General features: G+C 38.2%; 1 protein-coding gene across 2 annotated transcripts in view; it reads right to left on the bottom strand.

The window, feature by feature from the left end:
- Positions 1 to 27805, bottom strand: part of PRKG1 (protein kinase cGMP-dependent 1) — a 1343145-nt gene that overhangs the window by 118618 nt on the left and 1196722 nt on the right. For both annotated transcript variants that reach the window (XM_056120587.1, XM_056120586.1), the window contains exon 8: positions 24143 to 24208. In XM_056120587.1, the coding sequence (XP_055976562.1) occupies positions 24143 to 24208 (66 nt within the window). The remainder of the gene's footprint in view (positions 1 to 24142; positions 24209 to 27805) is intronic.

Here is a 27805-nt window from a genome sequence, read left to right as displayed (position 1 = left end):
GAGAAAAGCAAATAATTCACTACAGGTCCAAAGTCCGGAGTTCTCAGGTTTGACATAATAAGTAGCCAAGCTTGATTTGGGGAACATAGTGGCTAACAGAATGAGAGGTGAAGCACAAAGGAAAGTTCAAAGATATACTGGGGGTATTAGACATGTTCATAAGAGCACTGTAGGCTTTGGGGGTGGGGGATGAAAAGGGGCAATTCACTGATGCAGTCTAAAACCCTTGAAGTTAATATCTAACAAATTATTCGTTATCCCTTTCTTAGCCAATCTTTAACTTTCCATATAAACATTTATCCTTTGGAAAAAGACTATTTCATGTATTTATTTACTGGAATTTCTCACACCACAATTACTTTTTATGAAATCAGAGAGCTGGTCTACCTATTCATTACGATTCCTTATGAAATAGACTATTTTCAGGGACATAGAGACATTTGATTTTTTTGGCAGGGTATGGGGACTTGGCAACACCCATCGATGCTCAGAACTCACTTCTGGTACTGTGTTCAGGGATCTCTCCTGGATGTGCTAGGGACAGGAACCAGGATGGCTACCTGCTATGCTATGTTTCTGAAATTTGGTCTGAAATTTAAAATAAATTAATAGATAGGTGGATTTAGCTACTCATCTACCCGTTAATTCATTAATTATATATGACCAATATAGAAAGGAATGCTCAAAATTTTAAACGCACTTTTATTTAAAGATCAAGACTTATCAGTTTACAGTTCTGAGCATCTCCTTGAGGAGCTACCTATATGAGGGATCAAGTTTTCAAATAACAACAGTTAAAAGAAGATCGTCAAAATTAGATACCAATGAAGACTTACTTTGGTATAAATCCAGGCAAAGTGGTTTGGAATCTTTAGCAATTTATTTCCGAATTATATGTAGGACACTGAATGAATAGTAATTATTTTAGATGATAATAGAATTTACATATACAAATTCCAATGCAATTTAGTGATCAAAAGGATTTAATAATGCAACAGACGTCTGTTCTCCCATTGTTCATCGATTTGCTCGAGCAGGCCCAGTAACGTCTCCATTGTGAGACTTCTTGTTACTGTGTTTGGCATACTGAATACTCTCGGTTGCTTGCTAGGCTCTCCGAGAGTATAACTTTAACTTTAAATTAAAAACAGGAAAAGTAAAGTATAGAGAAAAATACAGGGGTGATTGGGTTTGCTTGCATGGAGCTAACCTTAGTTTGATCCTTGGCACCATAGACAGCCCTGTGAGCACAGAGCTAGGAGACAGCCCTGAGGATTGCTATGTATTTCCCCCAAACAACCAAAGAAACAGGGGAAAGTTAGAATCAATTGTCAAGTAATTCTTTAACCTTTCAGTTTACAGAAGAAAATCTCAGTATAGCGTGTTCTGCTATGCCAAATTTATGTTTAATTTTCCTTCAGGAAAAAAAATCCTCATTTTTTTGGTAATTATAAAATTGTAAAAAGTGTAATCTCCCAATTACACTTAAATATGTTCATATAATAGGCAGATTTCTTTTGATGATCACTTATTTTATGAGTCAGAAACTATCCTTACCTAGTGCATCAAATATAAATTAACAAAATCACTCTTCCTATCATTGATTTTCTGTGCCCAAATGCCATTTCTTTTTACATGAAGGCCAATGATGATATTTCACACATATCCAATTAATTTTATTTAAAAAAATCTATTTTCCCCCAAAGAAACCAAAATATCAATGTTAAACTTCTTTTCTCATGTTATCCTCAAATATCAGACCATTTTGATGTTTATTTTCTCAATAAGAATATGTGCAACCAAATGTTCATTATCCCCCAGAATTTCCTGCTTTCAAGACAGAATTTTAAACTATTCTTTTTCATCTTATCTAATTAAAAATTTTCTTATACAAATTTACATTAAAAATCTCATTATCTGAAAATAGTTCACATTAAAATAATATACGTACATATCCATGGCTAACATATTCTAGTTTATATAGGTATATAAATTATATGTGGTATCAGTGAAAGTAGTTCACTTCATAGTTGACTAAAACTGTCTCTGGAAAACTGAATAAAGAACATAAAAGGGCACAGGAACAAATAATATAAAGAATGCTGATTGCTAAGGCAATTAAAAATGTAATTCTAACGTGGCATATTAAATCTTTTACAAAATAACTTTTATTTACATCTGGAAACTTTGAAACAAAAAGATTTTCAATGCATAACATATTTTACAAAACTTATCTGTCATGGGACTTTTATTTCTGCACTCATCATATGTCTTAAAAAATAAATTTTACTAGACTCTTAAGTTAGTTTAGTGTCATAAATGAATGTTTAGAACTTAGTAATAAAATATCAAACCAAAAATGAGCATAAAATATCAAGCAAGAAAGGAATGGGAATCATTTATTTCATACAAATTTCCCAGTTTTTAAGATCAAGCAACTGTGGTTAAGACAATTAAATATCTTAATTTGGTCATGAGGCTGTACAGTTTTGAATTTGGAATCTGAATAGAAGTAAGCTGACTCTAACACCCATAATCCCAACTATAACTCATACTATTTTTAACTCCAAATATAAAAGTGAATGCCAGCTGGTTAATAACTGACTATAGATTTGGCTCAAAGATCTGCTCTCTCGTTCTGCCTCCACAGCCACTCCAACTCTTTAAGAGAAATACATCTTATGTTAACAGAATGTCTTATATCTTTTATTATACTGTATCTGCAGGAGTTCCAGTTAGGAATTGTCATTGTCTTCCTGGGCTGCCATAACATACTACTGCAGACTAGGAAGAAATCTATTTCATCTATTTCATCATTGTTGTGTGGGCTGTAAGTTTAAGATCAAAGTGCTGGGAGGACTGGTGTCTTATGACACCTTCTTGGCATTTGCAGATGGAATGGTCCTTTTCTTAGTCTCTTCACATTGCCTTTCCTCTGGGTGCGCCCTTATAAGGACACCACACTTTTTATAAATTTATTTTTATTTTTTATTTTTTTAATTTTTATTAAAAATTTAATTTTAATAAAACTGTCTCTGGAAGAGAGTGGCTTGGAATGCCTTCAAGAGCGTTGAAGAAATAACTAAGAGGACAAAGAACCTCCAGCTCTGAGCACATCTCTTCGATTCCACTGTTCTTCCTGCATTAACATATGCCTCAGAGACCTGGGCCCTACGAAAACAGGATGAGAACACTATTCGGGTCTCTCAAAGAGGAATCGAAAGAGCTATGCTTGGAGTATCACGCTTCACTCAAATGAGAGATAGAATCTGGAGTTCCGATCTCCGTCAACACTCAAGAATCAGGGACACTGTCTCATTTGCCAAGTCATCAAAAATCAGATGGGCTGGACACGTAATGAGGTTTACAGATAACCGCTGGACTAGAGCCATTACTAGAGCCATTACTGACTGGATTCCATGGGATGTCAAAAGATCGCGTGGATGCCCAGATGGCCAGACTTCTTCGTCAAGACCCTGAATGATCAGTTTGAGGCTCTGCATGTTCCTAGAACGAACAGATGCCATTGGGCTACGCTAGCACGCAACAGGGATGAATGGAGACGTTACTGACACCTGATTGAGTAAATCGATGAATAAGGGGGTATCAAGTGATCAAGTGAATTTTTATTAGTGAGACACCATGAGGTACAGTTGTAGACTTACAAATTGTTGTGCTTGGGTTTCGATTAGTAATGATCAAATACCCATCCCTCCACCAGTGCCTATTTTCCACCACCACGGGTCCCAGTATCCTTCCCACCCCCCATTCCCCCACCCCACTCTGCCTCTGTGGCAGGGCATTCCCTTTTGTTCTCTCTCTCCTATTGGGTGTTGTGGTTTGCAAAAGAGGCAAAGAGGATTCCATCTGCGTGATTACCTTTTTAGGACCCTTTCACAGTCACACTGTGAGTGATGGAGCTCCAAAGGCTGAAACCTGGGGATGGTATATAAGCTCCACATATGGGAACTTCCTTTGTCAGGAAGTTTCATGAACAAATATTATCAGCAATTCAAATTCAAGAGGACAAATCCTCTTGAAATCATGCAAGTTCTAACCTGGCTGGAACTAGAAGATAGCATGTAGAGTGAAAGAGTTCAGAAAGAAAAGTACAGGTCATGAGCTCACTGATTTGTGGCATACAGAATAAAAGGGTGAAAAAGTATCGTGAAGCAGGGATGCCTAGATCACACTTGATATTAGAGCTCATCCAGAAAAAATAATTTACTCTTCTGATTTGGATTAGTATCCCCAGACCAATGACTTTCAAACTTATATTTTTGTACTTGATCGCTTTGCATCTATCTTGCTATCATTATATAATTATCATATGCACATTGATTCTACATTTCAAAGTCAATCTTGCTTTAAGTGGATAAACCAGCTTTCATCAATACATGCTCCATGCCTCAATGATGTTATTTAATCAGTAATGAAAGGCTAGAAATATTCAGTTTATACATCACTTTTCACTTGTACCCAAGTTCACAAAATTCGCCTTTTGCATTTGTTCATTTTGGGATGGGGGAGGGGACTTGGTCCACACATGCCAGGTGCTATTCCTTGCTCTGTGCTCAATGGTTACTCATGGCTATGCCAGGGAATTGACTAACTCTCTGTAACTGAATTCATTCATTTTTAATTGCTTTTGAATTTGTTCTTGTCATTTCAACTTTCACTGACTTACTCAGCTTCTGATGTTAGAAGGTTTTACACCAGAAGTATCTTGACCTCCCTTTCTCAATCTCTTCTACGGTTTTTTGTTTTTAAAGATTCCCTCAGCAGTGTATAACATGATAATTAACATATGTGTTGCTGAAGCAAGCACATGGTTTTCCAATATCAAAGCAACAGTATGGACAGGGTGTAACAGATTAGACATACTAGGGACTGAATTTAATAAATTTATTTAATGAGATACTATGGTTAATAATAATTTTAATATTACAAACCTTTTTTTAAGTGAGAGGGGGTATCATCAGCATACCCTCTGTGTGCTGTGGAATGACCAAGGCTATCCTTCAAATGATCTCCTTGGCCTCATCCCTGAAATTTCAATCCTACCAGGAGATGCTCATAAAAAATTGCAAGACTCTGATTCTATTTCCCTTTCTCTATTTAAAACAGAATGTTTTTTTCTACACACTGGGCTATTAGGATCAACTGGAATGCAAGATTATTAAAAGTATCATGTCAGGATACTCAGGAAACTTACGCATTAATTTCTCTAAGCTCTTCTCTTTTTTACTGTGAACCACAATCTGAATCAAATATAACACGAGGTGTTTTCGAGACTTAATTGTTGTTTCATCATTTAATCACTTGGATAACTTTCATTTTTGTCTTCCTTCTATTTTAGGTACTTGAAAGCCTCTTGTAAGTACTTCTGTATTTCATAAAACTAGTTATTGAGCTCCTTTCTACTTTTACGATTTCCTGAAGCCTTTTACAAAGTTTCCTCTTCTCTAGGACAAAGAAGAAACGATGAAAGATAAAGTCTTCCAAAATACAATTGTTAGTAACTAAGTTCCACGCATCTCTTACCAAGAGAATACATACAAACCCAAGTCAAGCACTCAATCTGCTACACTATCATTCAGGCTCTGTTCATGATAACAACATCAACAAGTTTTATAGTAACAAGGCAAATCACTGATACAATGTGAAAAAATCAAGTGATAGGATGAACTTTGAAAGCAAAGAATTTGATTCAAACACTATTTCTGTTCTTCTAATCCATAGATTTCTTAACATGGTACGTGGGTCCCCTACAGCAAACTTTATTCCTAAAATGGAGGGTAATATTCGATCCTGGAAGTACAAAAAAAAGGTGTGTGGGGGGGCTTTTCCTGGCCCATAGAGGACAGAGCATCTAAAAGAAGAAAACAATGGTCATAGCATATCTTCCCTTCTTTTTTTTGCATTTGGATACGTTTTCTGTAAAAGAAAATGCTAGTCTCTATTTATTTTGGCTCTCTGTAAAAAATATCTGTTTCGATGAAAAGACATGTGCGGCATGACCCAGAGAGGGCTAGGTGCACCACAAAAAAGGAGAGGCTTCAAGGGAATCTAAAGGTCATGATAAGAACATGAAAGGACCTTCAAAAGTCCAAGACTTTTTTCCTGTGACAACATCCAGATAAACTTTTCTGTTTGCAGAGAACTGCAGATCAGGGCAGTTCCGAAGAAGCCCTACCATAAAACACCTCTGTAAAGGATGCAGGGCTTATTCACCCTGGAGACTGGCCAGTTGTGTACTGTGCACTTTCCTGTTTTGAAGAAGCCCTTATTTTCACTTGAACATGATAATTTCTCTTTCTCTTCCATCACATTTCTCAAAGTGACTTTCTTTAAATAAAGAAAGTCACTTTGAGAAATGTATTCTATTTTAATTCAGAAAAATTTAAAAAACACTGAAGTGGAGAAGGAAAGTATTCTTTGTGTATTTGCTATGAAACTATGTATGTTATACATATGTATTTTATACACGTCTGTATTTGTTTACCTATCAACTTCAACTAACTGTACTTGCACTCAGATTCAATAAAATGTAGTGTAAATTAAAATTCATTTATATCTATTAAGTGTTTATATATTTATTATTTTACTAACGCAGTGAATATTGACAAAATAGGTAAAATAAAGTTAATGTCATAGTATAAGGGTTAGGACATTGGTCCTCCTGGTGACTGACCCTGCTTTGATCTCCAGTTCAGTTCAGTTTACAGTTCTCTGATCACCTATAGGGAGCCGGGAGTAAGCCCTGAGCACTGCCAACACACGCACTGCCTCCACACTCTCTCTGCAAGCACGCATGCACGTGCACACACACACACACACACACTAAATATGTTAAAATATTACAATACTATAACAGAATTATATTTTGTGTTTTCCACATTTAAGAAATTTAATATTCTTATATAAGCTATATAAAAATAGAAAGCAAAAAGTCAACTATGCAGTATTAATGAAAACAAAATGTTCTCATTTTAACCATTTGTGTTTCTTGTTTAGGTGAAAATATAGCATCCCTTTTTCATCAGGATAAAGAACTATCTTATCTTTTTCCACTATCAAATACTGATTTACTTTTTTCTTTTTTCTTTTTTTTTTTTTTGCTTTTAGGGCCATACCAAGCCATACTCATACAGTGCTCAGAACCTACTCCTTACTCTGTGCTCAGGGAGGATCACTCCTGTCACAGACCAGAGGACCACAATGGGGTACTAGGGATTGCACATGGATGGGCTGTGTGCAGGGCAAGTGTCCTACCTGCTGTGCTATTTTCCTGGCCGCTAATAGTGATTTACTTTTCCTGGTTTAATGTTTGTTTTAGTATTAGTTCAATTACATGATTATCTGGGTGATGTATAATGTCACCACTGCACTTCAAATGAGCATATTCTGAAATGATCTTCTTTATAAATAAAGCTTAGTCTGAGAATGAGATTTTGCTTTTGTTGTGTGTAGCTGATATTAATCCAATTTATGAATCAAGGCAATGAGTTTAAATGAAGTACCAACTGCCAGACGTATTGGAAGGAAAAAAGGAAAGTCTTAGTTCTTTATGACCCAGCTGGGTCTATAATAACTGTCTCACCAGGAAGTGTGCCTACTAAAGTAAGCAAAACCACTTAACTACTACTGAAAAAAAGTGACTATCTAAAATAGATTCAGTTTTCAAACTTAATGACTAAACTGTTGATGTTTAAGCTGATTGTTAAGCTTCTGTCAGAAATTGTCACTGACAACCTCCCCCACTGGCTATTCATCTCTAGCATACAAAAAGCAGGATAATCTCTTCTGTAAATAAACAGCCAAAAAGGCACCATATGAAAGAATTTTAAAGAGCACTTGAGATATGAAGTTGAAAATGAAACCTTCTAAAGAAAATAAAATCGATTTTTCAACTTAGAAGCAAAGCTTTTACAGATTTTCTTAATTTATATAATAGTTTACAAAATGTTGTCAACTATAATAGTATTTGAAACATATGATAGAAAAATGCAAGCCTCAAACACAGAGGCAGAATTAAAACATTGATAGGAAAAAGTAAATTATTTATGTAGACAATAATAATTTGTCTAACCCATGCTGTGATTGTCATATTTTTTAATTGGTTATCTATAGGCTCCATCACTGATCATGAAGGGAAAAAATTTCCTTTCTTTTCCTTGGGAACTAATCTCTAAGGCAGACAAAGACTGCTCTTTTGAACTCTGGCTCCAGAAAATATCCTTGTGTGTTCCCTTGCCTCCACAGAAGTTATCTTAACCTTCCCCTTCTTCTTCACTTAAAAAATATCCAAAGTTACGACTCACATGACTCTGTTCGGTAAGTCCTCTAGGATGTTAAAGGCAGAACCCACTCCTTTGTTCTTATCTCTCTAAGTATTTACGTTCAAATAGAAAGGTAGTTTCTTATACTAATGTTTTATGCATCTGTTTTGATCAATAACTCCTCCAAGGCAGGCAAAGACAGCTCTTTTTAGCTCTGGACCCCTGAAGAGGATTGGATTTGAGATAGTTAGTGATTATTCATTTATTTAATGTCAGCTCTTAATTCACTGTGACTACTAAGTAAAAATAGATCCTGGTTGTTAATTTTTTGTTTATTTTTTTCCTGGCAGGGGGTCAACAAGCACTGAATCTTTGCCAGCAGAGGGCTCTGGGGAGACGCATGTAGAATAAAGAGTTTTGCTTCCTGATGTTAGAATATTTCCTTGTTCTTATAGTTTTCCCAGGAAATGGTGACTACAGTACATGACAATAATGTATAGTTTCAGAAACCTTTCTCCGCAACAAGGTTAGTTCTTAGACGCAGCAGGACAGTGTCGATAGGGAAAAGGAAGAGGGGGATGGTCATTGAGCTCTCCCTAGGGCCGAGGGCTAGAGGTTTTTCCTTATATTTTCCATTTCCATATTCTCTGAAACTTGTTTTTACTTCTTACTAGCTAAGCTCTCACCATTTCATTCTCATCCAATACCCATTATAATGTTAAGTTATTTCTAATAAACTTCCTATTACATATTACTGTCAGTCGCGTGCAAGGTAAGCACCCTACCTGCTAAAGTATCGCTTGAGCCCCATTTTTCTTCTTGTTTTTAGGTGGACTTTCTTGAAACTCTTGTATATTCATTTTTAGGATCTAAATATCTTGAGTTTCTTTTTCATACAAATCCTGTGTTGCACTCTGAACCTGTATCTTAAAACATGGTGGGTAACACAGTAACTATGCATTTATGTAGCTAATGAATTAATGATAGTTAAAATTTTTTTCATTTTTTGCAAGAGCCAAATTTTTTTCAGAGTGATCATGTCTAGCAATTATTGTCATACTGGCCCATTTTCTATTCTAACTGTCCTTCACCTCCCCACACACTTCAGCAGCTTCCAATCATTGACAAGACCTTCTGGCCAGTTTTTCCTGACTTTTGATATTAGTCTCATACTATTTGTTTTAAATATCCCACAAAAAGTGTGATCATTATATGTTTGCCCCCCTCTTAAATATTTTAAATTAAAAGTCTTCTATATTTTAACAGCTCTGTAACATTTAAGACTCTAGAATTATTTTATTTTTTTATATTGAATGGTGCTGGAGTGATAGCACAGCGGTTAGAACGTTTGCCTTGCAAGCAGCCAATATGGCCGACCAAAGTTCAATTCCTCCCCCCCTCTTGGAGAGCCCGGCAAGCTACCAAGAGTATCTTGCCCACTCGGCAAAGCCTGGCAAGCTCCCCGCAACGTATTCGATATGCCAAACACAGTAACAACAAGTCTCACAATGGAGACGTTACTGGGCCCGCTCGAGCAAATTGATGAACAACGGGAGGACAGTGACAGTGACCGTGGTGCTAATGGTTACCAAAGATTACTGTGAAAATGACAGTTTGTGGCAGGACAGGTTGGGGCCATAAATTAAGATAAGATTCAGGGACAGAAATAAATATTGTATACCTACACTTGCCTTTAAACTTCCAAAACCATAGATGTCTTAGCAGCTGGCACTTGGAGGGAAACAAGTAAGTTCCAGCTGAGTGATGGGTCTAGAGAGATACACAGAGTGTGGGATGGGCGGGGGAGGACACAGAGATCAAGCACTTGACTTGCATGTGGTTGCAGCCACTACAGTGGTTCTAATATGAGCTTCACATATGGTCCCTGAGCACTGACCACGAAGCAGAGAGAGGCCCCTAAGCACAGAGACAGGGAAACCACCCCCCAGATTTTTCCTTAAAAAATTAGTTCTTGTTGGGTAAATGAAGCAAAATACTGAGGCTTTTCAATTAGCCATAGTATCTGGGGAGTTTTCATTGTTATTGTTGTTTTGGGGCCAAACTCAGTGGTGCTTGAAGCTTACTCTGGACTCTATATTCATTATCACTCCTGGCAGTGCTTGGGGAATCATATGGGTCCCCAGGAATTGAACCTGGATTGGCCTTATGCTAGGCAGGTGTCTTACCTGATGTACTATCTCACTAGTCCCCTTAACAAGCTTTTAATTTAGTTACTACAAGCAACTTCAAGATGGAGTAGCAGGATGATATTCATTTTAAAGCACTAAAAGGCTCTTCCCATGATTCTAAATCATTAAAACTGCTTGTGGACAGATACCCTTTTCAGTAAACATATGCTTTCTTTACAACCAGATCATGTTAGTTCATGAGCAGTCATAATTCACCTCATCAGTACATTGAAACTACACACATACACACAGAGTCTCTTTATCTTCTAAACTTCTGGGTTTTACATCTCAGCTTAGTAAATGTTTCTCTATTTTGGTAAAGTGCACCAATCAGTAACAGTTTCATAAAAATTACAAGCCCAAAGGATAGCAGCTGACACCATTCTAGCAAGATACATTTGTTTTCTTGTGATTATCCTGCCAAAAATCCCTGCATTACCCCAGATTTCATTTTGGAAAATGAACCAACATAAAATCCACTTACTCTGTAGGAAGACTGAAGGCTATGAAATATTTTCAATTTATTACCCTATCGGATAAGCAATGTGACTGCGGGCAAAATGACTTGTGGAGTTACTTAGCCCTCTTGCGTGGTGACAGTGTGATAGGCCACATGAAGACAAAAATGCAAGTGACTGAGGTAGAACAAATACCAAGTGCAAGGATTTCCTTGAGACTGACCTGGTGGTAGGTTAGAAGGGTTAGAAGGATGTCTGAAGGGCCCTTCTTTTGTCTCCAAATCCTTTAATATATTTACCTTCCACTTAGTACCCCACAGCATCAGAAATTGATTTAACTAATGCTGTTTTTTATTTTTTTTGTACTCAGAAGTTTTAATAAAAATGCAAATAACTCCTGCAGAGAAACATCTTAATCTCTAATTAGCTATTGCCCAAATTAATGCAAAACAAAATCCTAGATAATTCAAGAGTGAAATTTGAAAGTGCAGATATCAAAAACAAATTTGGTGGGTGGGGGAGGGTTGTTTCTAAACATTAGTCTATTAGGAAAGCGCACTGCTTATGGAAAATGAAAAAAAGCAGAGGGATGTGAGGGGGGAAAGTGTGTCAGGAATGGGAAGTATAAAGCTAGCATCAGGAGATTCAGGATCTAAGGTTCTCTTCGAATCAGCATTCTTTGTGCATTTGCTCACTTTTAAACAAGACTAAGTACAGCATGGAGGAAGAACAAAGCAGTGCCTCTGGGGATAGCACTCAACTTTCTAGTATTACCGGAGGTAACATTACAGCAAACTATGGCTCACAGGTAACATTTAGCCCATTTTCATTTTTTAAAAATCTATGGCATTACATCAAAATGCTTCTGATTTTTACAATTTTAAATGGGGGATATAAAAAATCTCAAAGAATGAATGTGAAAAATGACTTGAAAATCTGTTTCTTACATCTATCAACAAAACTCTGTTGGAACTGACACATGGCCATTCCAGTACTCTCCTCCCATAGTTCATTGATTTGCTTGAGCAGGCTGAGTAATGTCTCCGTCATGAGACTTGTTGTTACTGTGTTTGGCATGTTGACTACATCACAAGTAGCTTGCCAAGCTTTGCTGTACGGGTGAGATACTCTCGGTAGCTTGCCGGGCTCTCTGAGAGGGGTGGAGAAATCGAACTGGCTAGGCCAGGCCAGCTGCTTGCAAGGTAAACTCCCTACCACTGTGCTATCGCTTAACAATGGCAGAGTTGACTTGCTTGGCCAGTGGTGTGACATCTTTGAAGATACCATTAGCTTCAATGTCATGGAGGGTTTTGCCAACTTTGTCTTCAATGTACCTTATAGATTCCGGTCTGATGTTGAGGTCTTTAATCCATTTTGATCTTACTTTTGAACATGGTGTTAGGCAGAGATCTGAGCCTATGTTTTGCATGTAGCTGTCCAGGTTTGCCAACACCATTTGTTAAAAAGGCTTTCCTTACTCCACTTCACATTTCTTGCTCCTTCATCAAAGATTAGATGATCATATGTTTGAGGGGAGATGTCAGTATGTTCAACCCTGTTCCATAGGTCTGCAGCTCTGCCTTTGTTCCAGTACCATGCTGTTTTAATTATTACTGCTTTGTAGTAGAGTTTGAGGTTTGGGAGATTGATTCTTCCCATCTTCTTTTTCCCAAGAATTGCCTTAGCTATTCGTGGGGGCTAATTGTTCCATATAAATTTCAGGAGTGTCCTTCATTGTTGGTGGGAATGCCGACTGGTTCAGCCCTTTTGGAAAACAGTATGGACGATTCTCAAAAAATTAGAAATTGAGCTCCCATTTGACCCAGCAATACCACTCCTGGGAATATATCCCAGAGAGGCAAAAATGTATAGTCAAAGTGACATCAGCACTTGTTTGTTCAATGCAGCACTCTTTACAATAGCCAGAAACTGGAAGAAACCTCAGTGCCCAAGAACAGATGACTGGTTAAAGAAACTTTGGTACATCTACACAATGGAGTACTATGTAGCTGTTAGAAAAGATGAAGTCATGAAATTTACATACAAGTGGTACAACATGGAAAGTATCATGCTAAGCAAAATGAGTCAAAAAGAGTGGGATAGACATAGAAAGACTGCATTCATCTGGGGGATATAAAGTAACAAAATATGAGATTAATACCCAAGAATAGCTGAGATTAGCACCTGAAGGATTACTCCATTGCTTAGAGGCCAGCCGGGCATTTTAGGGGAAAGGGCAGCTCAGATAGAGAAGGGAACACCAAATAAAGGGTGTTTGGAGGATCCTCCAGGAGGGGAGATGCATGTTGAAAGTAGACTATGGACTGAAAATGTTTGCCACTCAATGCCTCTTTTGCAGACCACAACACCCAAAAGGAGAGAGAGAACAAAAGGGAATGCCCTGCCACAGAGGCAGGGTGGGATGGGGTATGGGGGTGGGAGGGATATTATCCACAGTGGTGGAAAATGGGCACTGGTGGAGGGATGGGTATTTGATCATTGTATAATCAAAACCCAAGCACAAAAATTTGTAAATCTACAACTGTACCTCATGGTGTTTCACTAATAAAAATTTTTAAAAAATTTAAGTACTGTCTGCTCCATTTATTTGAAAAATGTCATGGGTATCATAACAGGGATCACATTGAATTTGTGCAGTGCTTTGGGAGGTATTGCCATTTTGACAATGTTAATTCTCCCTATCCATAAACAGGGGATATTTTTCCATTTCCTCGCATCCTCTTTTATTTCCTGAAGCAGCATTTTGTAGTTTTCTTTGTACAGGTTCTTTACTTTCTTAGTTAAACTAATTCCTAGGTAGTTGATCTTCTGGTGTATAATTGTGAACAGGCTTGTTTTCTTCATGTCATTTTCTTCTCTCTCACTATTTGCGTATAGGAAAGCCATAGACTTTTGGGTATTGATTTTATAGCCTGCAACTTTACTATACATGTCTATCGTTTCTAGGAGTTTCTTGGTGGCGCTTTTAGGGTTCTCTAAGTATAGTATCATATCATCTGCAAACAGTGAGAGCTTGATTTCTTCCTTTCCTACCTGGATGCACTTAATATCTCTTTCTTGCCTAATCTCTATTGCAAGTACTTCCAGTACTATATTGAACAGCAGTGGAGAGAGTGGGCATCTTTGTCTCATCCCTGATGGGACTATCTTAAACTAAGAAGCTTCTGCACCTCCAAAGAAACAGTGACCAAAATACAAAGACAATCTACAGAACGGGAAATGATATTTGCCGAATACACATCCATCAAAAGGTAAAGGCCCTCCCGTTGATCGTCGATTTGCTCGAGCGGGCCCAGTAACGTCTCCATTGGAGACTTTGTTGTTACTGTGTCTGGCATATCGAATACTCTCGGTAGCTTGCCGGGCTCTCCGAGAGGGGCGGAGGAATCGAACTCGGGTCGGCCATGTTGGCCGCGTGTAAGGCGAACGCCCTACCCGCTGTGCTATCGGAGAGCCCGGCAAGCTACCGAGAGTATTGGATATGCCAGACACAGTAACAACAAAGTCTCCAATGGAGACGTTACTGGGCCCGCTCGAGCAAATCGACGATCAACGGGAGGGCCTTTACCTTTACCTTTACACATCCATCAAAGGGTTGATATCAAGGATATACAAAGTACTGGTTGAACTCCACAAGAAGAAAACATCCAACCCCATCAAAAAATGGGGAGATGAAATGAACAGAAACTTTCTCAAAGAAGAAACCCAAATGGCTAAACGGCACATGAGAAAATGCTCCACATCATTGATCATCAGGGAGATTCAGATCAAAACAACAATGAGATATAATTTCACACCACAAAGACTGGCCCACATCCAAAAGAACAAAAGCAACCTGTGTTGGTGCGGATGTGACAAGAAAGGGACCCTTCTTCACTGCTGGTGGGAAGGCCGACTGGTTCAACCCTTTTGGAAAACAGGATGGACGATTCTCAAAAAACTAGAAATTGAGCTCCCATTTGACCCAGCAATACCACTCCTGGGAATATATCCAGAAGAGGCAAAAATGTATAGTCGAAGTGACATCTGCACTTGTTTGTTCATTACAGCACTTTTTACAATAGCTAGAATATGGAAAAAACCTGAGTGCCCGAAAACAGATGACTGGTTAAAGAAACTTTGGTACATCTACACAATGGAGTACTATGTAGCTGTTAGAAAAAATGAAGTCATGAAATTTACATACAAATGGTACTACATGGAAAATATCATGCTAAGCGAAATGAGCTAGAAAGAGAGGGAAAGGCATAGAAAGACTGCATTCATCTGGGGAGCATAAAGTAACAAATTAGGAGACCAACACCAAAGAATAGCTGTGATAAATACCAGGAATTTCACTCCATTGCTTGGTGACCAGTTGCACACTCTAGGGATAAAGGCAGCTCAGATAGAGAAGGGAGCACCAAATAAAGGGTGTTGGGAAGATCCGCCCAGGATGGGAGATGCATGCTGAAAGTAGACTATAGACCGAACATGATTGCCACCCAATGTTTCTTTTGCAAACCACAGCACCCAAAAGAAGAGAGAGAACAAAAAGTGCCCTGCCATAGAGGCAGGGTGGGATGGGGGGGGGGGGGGAGGAATACTGGGTTTGGTCCGGGTGGAGTATGGGCAGTGGTAGAGGGATGGGTACTTGATCATTGTATGACTGAAACCCAAGCGCAAAAATTTGTAAAGTCTACAAATGTACCTCATGGTGTTTCACTAATAATAATATAAAAAAGTACAGTAAAAAAAAGGCAGAGTTGGATATCTTCAACAAAGACCATTTGTTCACAAAACAAAATATTTATCATCTGATCCTTTAAAAGATAAATTTACCTACCCCTTGTTAACACTGTGCTTAAAGGCTCGACCACATGCATATACTTGGGGGTAAAATACACTTGATGAAAAAATCCTGCACTTAAAACTCACTATTCCTTGAGCATGACCTTGGTTATCCTAACCTTCTATCGATGTGCTATTCAGAAACACGGAGAGCACTTCACCTGAGAGAATCTGGGCAATCACTATTTTCCCCAGATTTTCTCTTCTCTGACAGTGAGTTCCGATCTGAATGACTTCCCAGATCCTGGCATAGCTCGTCCATCATGTGAACTTCTTAGTCCACATCATGCATTCAATGGTTTCTGATTTTGTTTTAGTTCTTCTTCTTTTTTGGGGGGGTCACACCCAGTGATGCTCAGGGGTTACTCCTGGGTTAATCCTGGCTCTGCACTCAGGAAATACTCCTGATGGTTCTAGGGGGACCATATGGGATGCAGGGTATCAAACCTGGGTTATTTCATGTAAGGCAAACACCCTACCTGCTGTACTAGCTCTCCTGCTCCTGTATACTTCTAATTTGGAGTTATCTTTCAAGTCACATTTTTCCCTTTGCATCTTTGCGTCTTTATCTCTTGGATTACTTGTTCTTTCAAGTTTACATTTGCTTTTTAACATGGGAAAATTACACTTAAATTAAATTAAAATTTTCTCTTTGTTTTTTCTTTTTGGGTCATACCCAGCAATGCACAAGAGTTACTCCTGGCTCTGAACTCAGGAATTACTCCTGGCGGTGCTCAGGGGACCATATGGGATGCTGGAAATCGAACCTGGGTCGGCCGCGTGCAAGGCAAATGCCCTACCTGCTGTGCTATTGCTCTAGCCCCCCAAATTTTTCTCTTTAACATGAGAATATTCCTTCATTTCCTGGCACACACCCCCACATCTTTCCAAATAAGTTTCAATAGAAACTATCTTGCTTCAGTAAAAAAGACAAAACCAAAAACATAAACCGCAGGGCTGCAGCAAAGAGGAAATGGAGGAAGGCACCAATCCATAATAAGCAAGAAGACCAGGAATAAATCTAGGTATATGTCAGGACCAAAAGCACTACGCTTGAAAAGAGATAATCCCACCACCAGTGCTAACTTGCCTCCACCTATGTTCCCAGGTTTCCTCGCATACTCGCTCCCCAACTGTCCAGTCTGCCTTCACGACAGCCCTGCACCTTCTAAGTTTGGTTATTAAAGTTTGGGTCTCATGATTTCAGTGCTGTTGACTCTGAGGTTTGGATATTTAGCTCTCTCGCATTTCATAACACCATGGAGGTACCTAAATCTCCGTGACCCCTGCCCCCTATTGCTTCTCATCTGTCTCTTCTCCGCCCCTCCACTCTATTTCTTTCCTTCTCCCTGTACTCCTGGGCTAAACTAGGCATCCCAACCTTTAAACCATTGCATTCGCTCTGAAAAGAGCAAGTATATTTAAAAGGATACATATGGGTACTGCACATGGCTGACCTAGATTTGAACCCTGGTACCCCAAATGGTCCCTTACCTCCTCTAATAGAGATTCCTAAGTGCAATGCCAGTAGTAAGCTCTGAGCATCACTGGGTGCATTCCCCACATAAAAACAAAACAGAACAAAAAGATGACATGTAGATGTCAGAGTTTTAGCAAGAAGGTTTGGTTACCCATTCTGGTAAAGAAACAACATGTTTTGATAGTATAGGCACACATTTATTTCTAATTGATTCGGTCCACACATATAGTTTTCAAATATATACTGTATTTGTGTTTTTGTTAACTTTAGTAGTCCAAGAAACTGGCAAAGGGAAGAAGCAATTCTCTTTTGTGTATGTGTGTGTGTGTAAAGAAAAATAGTTCGGTTAAACAAATTTTACCTAGAAGTGAGGAGAGAAAGAGAGGATTACAAGTTCAATAGAGAACATAGGATTCTTCAGAGTTAGAGAAAGCCAGCAAGCAAACTAGCAAGCAAAGAGACACATGTTCAAAGGAGAACACCGACTAGAGAAAGCAACCCTCAAGTATCTTAATAAAAAAATCAAATTTATTTCATCTATACTTAATACTTAGGTTGCAATTGGGTATTTAGAAATAGTTTTCAGTTTGCAAACACTAGTGACTTTTTCTGCATCTCCAGTTTCCCAGAAGTCTGTTTGGTACATTATATTTTTCAAAGGATCTTGGGGCTAGTATTAGTTTATATTAGTTATTTCCTAATTATTAGCCTTTGGCTAGAGTATAGTAGTTACTTTAAAATTCAGAGTATGAAAATATTTTTATTTCAAGAGAAAATTCTAGCTAGGAGGCTGAAAATTCAAGTAACAATCATACAGATTTTGCTTTATCTACAGGATACCTAAATTTTGTGACTGCATTTGCAATGTCCTAGAATCTGATATTTGACACTCCCTCATAATCTCATCATTTCTGTGCTCCAGAAACACTGTGATTCTCCTCTGCTAGTTTTGAGTATTCTTTCACTAGAATTTGTCTCTGTGACACAGCTGGCTCCAGGGTAAGATTAAATATCGTGGAATGTGACTGACAGAAGGAGTCGCCCCATATGGATTTGTGAATTACTTCAGTGGCCTTAGGAAGCACCTGGAATGATTTTGATGGAGAGAGGGAAACCACCAGGCAGCCTTCCCACAAAGGCACAGACATTCATTGGGTTTTGTTGTTTGGGGGAGGGGGCTCTGAAACAGTGCTCCGGGTATCCAGGGACCACTGCCAGCATCACATGGCAAACCAGGCCATATTGCTCAATCACAGAGACGGAGGTTGCAAGGCAGCAGTTTCTGAGACCATGAGACCACCAAAAGTGTTCAGGTACCTATGTAAGCCCCACAGTGGTAAGCCCCACAGTGGTCGGGGCATGAGTTTTTAAAAGAAAATTAATAGTGAGAGAACATCATTTTTATTTAACGTTACCAGAGGAGACAGTCAAAATAACAAGGGACTGGCAGGTAGCTCAGGTGACAAAGCACATGCCTGGCTATATGCAAGGCCCTGAGTTTGATTCCAGCACCCCCCCCCCCCACTCTACCAAGTACTACTAGTGTCCCACTGGTGTCCCACAAGCTTCACTGGGAGTGGACACCGTGGACACTGTCCTCCCGTTGTTCACCGATTTGCTCGAGCGGGCCCAGTAACATCTCCATGGGAGACTTTGTTGTTACTGTGTTTGGCATATCAGTACGTAATCGGTAGCTTGCCAGGCTCTGCCGTGAGGGTGAGATCCTCTCGGTAGCTCGCTGGGCTCTCCGAGGGGCGGAGTAATCGAACTCAGGTGGGCCATGTTGGCTGCGTGCAAGGCAAACGCCCTACCCGCTGTGCTATCGCTCCAGCCCTCACTGGGAGTGAAACCTAAAAAATCTAATCAACCCAAAAGGACACTAGTTCTGCAACTTGCCAGATGTCACTCTTTTGATTGGTGATTCAAATAGAGATCCAGCATGTCCCGGGGCTGGGGGAAAACAGACGGCCAAGATAGCAGTGCTAGGGAGAGGGACAATAACTAGCTCAGACCATTGTTATTTACAGACCGCGATAAACGTGTTTCCATTTCCCGGTCCAGAGAGAGAGCGAGCCCGATGGGCTAGCTAGAGTGCAGGAGGTCAAAATGTAATCCTCAGCTCTTCATGGTCCGAGACCATTGTGAGTGAGCATCAGCGTGCCAGGGTAGCTCTGAAGTACTGCCAGGTGTGTGCCCCACTCCCCCACAAAAAAAGTGTTTCAATTTCATAACGAGCATGGCAACATATTGGAGCTTACATGCAAATCTAACATGTTTTAATTTCCTAGGGGAAATATACAAATCTTTTAATATTCACTGATGGTCACTTTATTATCTTCAGTAATGTTCTCAAACTTTGAGAAATAAAATCTAGCAACTTGCTGTGCTAACAAAGAAATAGATACTTATTTATTATAGAACCTAATGCACTTATATTTTATTTATTTTCAAAAATAGAGCACTCAAACTACCTAGTGCTTCTTATACATTCCAAACTATTAAGAAAAATTGTTCTGTCATACTAATATCCTTTTAAATCAATTTTCAATAACTTTGAAATCGATGCAGTTATTCAGGTAATGCTTAGCCAACAAGAAACAATCCCCAAGGTATGTTTTTGATAAAACCATGTATCTGTTATCATCTAATTTATCAACGAGTATTTTTAAATGTTATGACATGCATAATTAGTTACAATAATGTTTTTTGTTCTCCCTCTAGAATGTTCAAGCATAATTGCTGGCTTATATAAAATGGTTCTTCAGTTGTAAATTGGTATAAAAAGCTCCTTTTGGTGACAGATCTAATGTCTGCCATCTGTTTGCAAGGGATGAAGCCCCAGTGCTGCCTAATTGGTCATAAATTAGGCATCAGTAACAGATTTTTGACATGATCCTTAGTTACAGGATTTTTTTCTTCTTAACTGTGAGTTTGACATTTGGTGGACAGCTCGAGTTCTCTCTTTAAAAGCACAGAAATATGCTTCTGTAAGTCCGAGAAACTTTTCTGTTTTTTAAGCTAAACCATTTTCAAAGTGTCCACCCTCTTCTTTTAAACATACAGAGATAATTTTATGCTGAGTAGAGAGAAAAACTGAAATAGCCAAGTCTACAAGAACAAGGTCATGTTTATGGAGTGCTTATTACATCCTTGTGCTGTGCAATTGATAGACTGTTTTCTTTTCTTTTTTTTTCTTTTGCGTCACACCCAGCGATGCTCAGGGGTTACTCCTGGCTCTGCTCTCAGCAATTACTCCCCCGGTGCTTGGGGGGGCCACACGGGATGCCGGGGATTGAACCCCAGTCGGCTGCTTGCCAAACACACACACCCCTGATCCTGTTCAAGCGGGGACTCCCGACCTTCCTTCCAGTCTCCGGGCCTGGCCCCGCCCACACCGCAAGTCCCGCCCATCCCCGGCCACGCCCACAACACGGCTTGCCCTGGGGTGCCCGGACTGTACCCACCCGCACCCCCGCCCGTATCTTCCGAGGCTGTGGCCCTATCCCCTGTGGGCCCAGCGCATGCCCTCCTGGAGGCCCCTTCCAGTGGGTCCTCTGGGTTCTGTGGCCGGTGAAGAAGCGAGGCTGGCCCAAGGGCAAGAAGAGGAAGAAGATTCTGCCCAATGGGTCCAAAGCCCCACTCACGGGCTACGTGCCTACCCCGGTACCCCATAGCTCTGGCCCCAACTATTTGATTTCAAATCCAATTTATAATTTGCATAATATAAAATTGAGCAGTTTAAGAATTTGACTTATCATAACATTGGTATCAACGTTGTAGGAGTGAATTTATTTTTTAGAAAATTCGAATGTGGGCAAAACTTGATGTTTCTTCATCTCGCAGAATTACAGTTATCTAGTCCAGTTCCTTCATTTCAGCTACCTCACAAAATGCCATTCATTTGTTTCTTTGCTTAATTAGGACTTTATCATTTACTTTGAAGCAAATCTAGTTACTGCATTTCCATGGGCTTCAGTTTTCTCTTCTATGACACCTCTTACCTACTTTCTAAGTGAGATCTCATACATTTGGGAATCCTTAAATTAAAAATGAGATTAATCTGGCTGCTCATCCATCCCTAATCACCTGCCAACCCCTTCACTCTATTATCACTGCTTTTCTCAAGATTTTCTCAATATACATTTTAGAAAAAAAGTTCAAGACCGAAGTTCCCAGGTTTCCTTATAGCCCAGTGCTTATCTATGAACTTTTAATCTCTCCACATGTTCACGGTATAGAAAAATTAAGAAAAGAGAGAAATATATGTTCTTTAAGCAACTTTTCCTTGTTTTCCCATAAATTTCTCAACTGTGGCCATTTTTATCAAATATTTTCTTGACAATATCATTTGCTATTTCCTCCTACCCATCATCTGAAAACTTTTAAAGATTCTGCTAACGCCTCCTACTTCTGCCTCTTCTTTTTCCTGCCAAAGTGCACTGCAATTTGTTTAATTAAGCTAATCCAAGCATGAGTCACCAGTGGTATTGATCAGTGTCAACATGGTAACCTATTTTTTTTTTTGTTTTTGCAAGAAGCAACCCCTCTGTCAGAGTGTTTTAACTTCCTCAGCAGAGATTTACTCTTTGCAATCCATTTTTGTCTCGTTTTAAAAATCTTTTTGTTGTATGTTTGTTTTGTTTGGGGGCCATAACTGGTGGTGCTCGGGGGTCACTCCTGGCTTTGCGGTCAGGGATCACTCATGGCTGGCTTGAGAAACTATATGGTGTGCTGGTGATTGAAACCCGGGTGGTTTCATGCAAAGGAGCTGCCCTCAACAGTTTTGTAACTCTGTATCTCACGGTGATTCAATTAAAAAAATGCTCTACCTGCTGTACTCTGGCCCCATTTTTCACCTCTTTTTTAAGAAACATCCCCCTCCCCAGATTATTAATAGTACTGGCCTCTATAGACACCCACATGCATCTTAATTTTTTTTTGTATTAACACTGCTCTCTTGTGAAATTTTCTCATGGTTCCCAAGGTTTTCCATAACTCTCTGATTGTTAATCTTTTGGTTTTAGATACTGGTTTCTCTTACCCCCACCTGCCTCTCAAATATAAACATTTATTTTTTTGAGCTTTGTTTATGCAGTTCTATCTAATCTCATGGCTTTAGCTAAAAGTTCTTTGCAAGCAGTTTGTAGACTGAGTTATCTCTAAAGTCTCTGCTCTGTATTTCTACTTCCTGCAAGTCATCTGTCCATGAATGTCCATCTTCTTAGCCAAGTTCATCATACTTTATTGAAATACAGCTATGCCTTCCAGCTGTGTTCTTAGATCTTTTTAATACTTGCTATATACCTATTTTTCTCCCTTCACACTGAATCAAATGTTAAACTCTCTGCCTTTACTGTCTTATTCTTATACACTACTCCTGTAAATGGGCTCGTCACCTTACTTGAATTCAGACTCCTAACTAGATATTTCACCTGAGCTTTTCTTTTGATTCCTCTTTTATATAAGATCCTCATATTAGTCTGCCAAATATAGTATACTATGGAAATTAAGGACCTACATAAAATTGTCAGATACCATACCAACTTTATGCCAACAAACAGTAGTCTCAATCAGCCCCATTGTATTTATGAACTATTTGCAAATAGCTCATAGTTCATAGCTCATATGTATTACTCACACTCTTAACTCAATTTAGACTACTCTCTTGTACTTTCTGGTATACCTAATAATGGCATTTGTTACAAAAAGGCTTCCCTGAATGTCTTTGTAATCAGTCACCTCCCTCCTTTTTCAGGGGAAGACTCCCACATGTGCATTATTTGTGTATAGGAAACATCTTCTATATTAGATGACTCTGAAATCACTAAAAATACCTTTCTGTGGTAGAATTTCAATAATATTATTAGTTGAGCAAAAGAATGAATGGGTGCATATTGGTAATTTCTGGGAACCTGATAAAAATATCTGAGAGTTAATCCTAGATATAACCTATCATTCTGTAGCTATACTACAGCTCAGATTCTAGATGTACAATAGGGAGGAGGCATCCAAAGTCGATTCGTGAATCAAACCTGAATTCAACATCCAGCTCCATCCATCAGAAGTGATCAGTTTCAGTCCACACTACCACTCACAGCCTCTATTCCACCTCTAATGGATCCACTAAAGTTAATATTTTACAATCCTATCATAAATCAATTTTTTCCAGATCACTAATCCATAAATACTACAATGAGCAAAATCCTGGCGGACCAATTTCAGAGGATACATCTGCTTTTATTGACTCTTAAAGAGTCAACGATCTGATATTTATTAAGTTTAGTCCGCGAATCCTTGACCTAATGACAAATTCAAGTAGGAATAGAGAGGAAGAACAGGGAGAAACATCAAAATTTTAATGACCCTAAAATATATGCCTATATCTAGAGCTGATACTTTATCCAAAACTGTCTTCCTTAAATGCTTCTATTATAGGAGTCTGGGAATGGAAAAAAAAAACAGAAAATGTATCTAAAACTTGCTCAAGGAATAAACCATTTCTTCTTTATCCTCCTCCTCCCTTACTCCAAAAGGTTTGAAACAAACATTGGTTGGGGAAAAACACCTTGGACACACTTTCCCTCTTACTTTCTCCTTAATTTTCATAATGTTCCTAAGTCATTGCATTAACCCAGTTTAAAATAAGCAAATTGAGGTTAACATGTACAAAATTACAAAAGCAAAACTAGACACTATAGTTATGCTATAGCAGATTTTACAATGAAAAATACATAATAAGTATTAATAGTTCCATAAAATGTCTAACTCCAAATACTTATATTTGACACTGAAAGAAGTGTGAATTAAAATGTCTAACTCCAGGTACTTATATTTGTCGCTGAAAGAAGTGTGAAATGTGCATTAAAAAAGCAAAAAACTTACTCTCTGTCGATCACTAGGCAGGTTACAGCTTCTGCAGCAATTACATTTGCTGTTCTCACATCTTCCCTATTAAAAAATAAAAGAAAATTGGAATAAAATAACACGTACTATCAAAGAAAAGTATTTCTTTTCAAATACATTGATTCCATATGATTAATTCCAGAACCATATAAAATGATGCACATGCTTACGATTTACCCACATCCAGTGTTAAATTCTGTTTGTATCTGTCATGAGAAACCACCTTTTGTCATTAATCACAGTAATACAAATCCTACAGTTATCATCTGATTGCTAGAGTTTACAAACTAAATGCTTCCTTCACTCAAACAGGTGAAAAAAAATTGTATCGTCATCCTTTGTGCTCTTTGAGGAATTAGTTGCATAATGATAGACAATAATGAACAAAGTTTTTCTTTTTTTTTCTTCCTGGTGTTAGGGATCAAACTCTGGGCCTCACATAAGCAAGGCAAGTACTCCACTACTAAACTTTAAAACTTTTTTAAAAGACCTGATGATATCCCGCTGACGTCTGCGTAATTAGTTCTTCAGTGTACTGAATTAAACTTTTAGAACATATATTATGTCTTAATTACTTTGCATTTAGAGACTTTGGTTAAATATATCTAATCTCTTGGCAGTTCATAGTAGTTATTTATTTATACCAAATTTTATGGTTCTGTTGCAAGAACTTAAGTTCTTGAAACACTAGATGAACTTAAGTCATACTGAATGATATATGCATATAATGTCTAAAAGCAACCGGTTTTTCACTGAAAAAAAAAAAAAACAAACTATCAGCCTCTTAAAACTTTAAAATTCTGTCTGATAGTTCTTATCCAGTGGTCATAGGTAGACTTGGAAAATGTATGTTCACGTTTCCAAAGAAATAGTGAAGAAATAGCTAAGAGGACGAAAAACCTCCAGCTCCGGGCACATCTCTTTGATTCCACTGTTCTTTCTGCATTAACATACGCCTCAGAGACCTGGGCCCCACAAAAGCAGGATAAGAACACTATTCGGGTCTCCCAAAGAGGAATCGGAAGAGCTGTGCTTGGAGTATCACGCTTCACTCAAATGAGAGAATGAATCCGGAGTTCCAAGAATCAGGGAAGCTGCCTCATTTGCCAAGTCGTTGAAAATCAGATGGGCTGGACACGTAATGAGATTTAGAGGCGACCGCTGGACTAGAGCCCATTACCGATTGGATTCCACAGGAAGTCAAAAGACCACGTGGCCACCCACCTACCAGAGAGTCAGACTTCTTCATCAAGATCATGAATGATCGGTTTGAGGCTCTTCGCATTCCTAGAAAGAACAGATGCTATTGGGCTATATTAGCATGCAACAGGGACAAATGGAGACGTTACTGGTGCCCACTCGAGCAAATTGCCAATTAATGGGAAGTCAAGTGATCAAGTGATGTTCACATTTTATTTTGAGCTTTTTAAAAATTTGAATGCCATAGTCATAGAAACATAACTTATAAGTTATATTTGAAAATGTACCTTTTCCTTGAAAAAAATCCTAAATTTATGTAATTCATGATAAAATTTAAGTTTAAATAACATTAAAATATGCATATAAAATAGTATGACTAATACATTTTAAGAAACATAACATCTTTAATCTCCAATTATAAGATTCAAAATACAGTTTTTTCAGGTAGATTTTAAATTTATTTCAAAGTATAATAGGGATTATGGCTATTTAAATCCTTATTTTCTCCATTATCTTTTGCTTTTGTGATATCATGGTGTTAAGATTTGTTTATATTTCAAACTTCTTTGTCCTAAGATGCTACCTAACTTTTGTCAGTTGCATTATAGTAATTGATATTCAGTATTTGGTATTTCCATTTTTTTATTAAATTATTTTAAAGAAATGAGGCTGGAGTGATAGCACAGCAGGTAGGGCATTTGCCTTACACATGGCCAACCCGGGTTCGATTCCCAGTATCCCAGATGGTCCCCTGAACACTGCCAGGAGTAATTCCTGAGTACAGAAGTGCAGAGCTAGAAGCAACCCCTGTGCATCATCAGGTGTGACCCAAAAAGCAAGAAAAAAAGGTAAATTTTTTAAAGAACTATTTTAATAGTCTTCTTAAATATTAGCATTTCACAAAATTTTAAAATAACTTTTAAATTTATTAAGGAAACCCACGGTTTTATTTCAGTGGAGTTGTACTATATTTATATATTAATTTCAGGAGGGATTTTGTGATTATATTACTTTTCCATCAAGTAATATGACATGACCCTCCACTTATTCAGAACTATTTTTATGTGTTTTAAATTAATTTATCTTTTTACTTTGCTCTTGGCATTTTTTTAAAAAGTATTATAAGGCATTTTGTAGCTTCAGTTTCTCTTGTGAGACAGTTCTTTTCCTTTTCTGTTTCTCAACTGTCAATGCTACTAATGAAAACTTAACTGCTGTGTAATTTTAATCTATCTACCATACCAAACTCTCTGCGATTAAAATATTTATTATAACTTCAATAGCCAGCACAATGTTCCTGGAGGTTTCACACATAATCCATCTTTCATTCAAACTGAACTTAGAATTACTGACACATCATCTCCACAGTATCACGAGTTCTTAAAGTAATGAGGAGGCCCGTCACCAACCCTGCTCATCCTTTAGATATGAAACAAGGTTGTCCTCAGAGAACCATCCAGAAATAACTAGATCAAGGTTTTCCCCTCTTCCTTTACTTGAAGTCCCAAATTCTTTATCTCCATCCCGGGGTCTATCACATATTCTAATTTAAACAATTGTTTGCGTAGTCACCTGGTTAATTATTTCATATTCTTCCCAATAAACCACAATAACGGCAAAGCCCCAGATCAGTTTTCTGTTTGTTTTATCCAAAAATAAAGGGTATATTACTGAGAAAAACAAAACAAAACAAAACTCAACAAAACGGAAAAACAGGTTTGTGTTAAGTGTGAGGTATCAGAATGGTGCTGTCATCATCCTGTAATAAGAGTGTTACCATTCTGTTAAGATCTGTAAGATATATAGCAGAATTCAGGCTTTTTTGGCTTTGTTTTTGCTATTTTGTTTTGGGGCAACACTCAGTGGCGCTCAGGGCTTATTCTTGGTCCTACACGGAAGGACCATACCTGGTGAGCTAAGGCAACAATATGGGATACCAGGGATCCAACCTGGTTGGCCTCAGGCAAGGCAATTGTCCTACCCATTGTCCTATTGCTCTGACCTATGCAAGCGTCATACTCTGGGGTTACTATATCTTCCTTTTATACAATATAAGTTACTCATTTTGAGAGATGCTCAAGTTTCTTCATCTGAAAAAAAACTATAGGATAAGTAGCTGTTTACTGACTGGTACTAAATGAGATCATCAGACATGAGTTTTATCATAAATCCCGGTGCGTAGAAAAAAGTGTTTTCTGCTATCTATATTAATTCTTCTCATCATGTATAGGTCTGTCCTTGTGGGATGCTATCTGGTGTTTTATGAAATCTTCCTTACCTAAGAATAAACTGAGCTTTTTCACTCTGATCCATGGGAATAGACAATAAATTTTTCAAATACATCACATTTTAAGTAGGGATATTTTGTGAAGTGGACATGAAGAGAAAACATCAATAATTTTCATTAGGTCCTCTTAACTGATATAAATCACATAGGAAACT

The sequence above is a fragment of the Sorex fumeus genome, unplaced genomic scaffold (assembly GCF_029834395.1).
Source record: "Sorex fumeus unplaced genomic scaffold, SorFum_2.1 ptg000043l, whole genome shotgun sequence".
Lineage (NCBI taxonomy): Eukaryota > Metazoa > Chordata > Mammalia > Eulipotyphla > Soricidae > Sorex > Sorex fumeus.
Note: the sequence above shows the minus strand (reverse complement) of the source record. Positions and strands in the feature narration are given on the sequence as shown.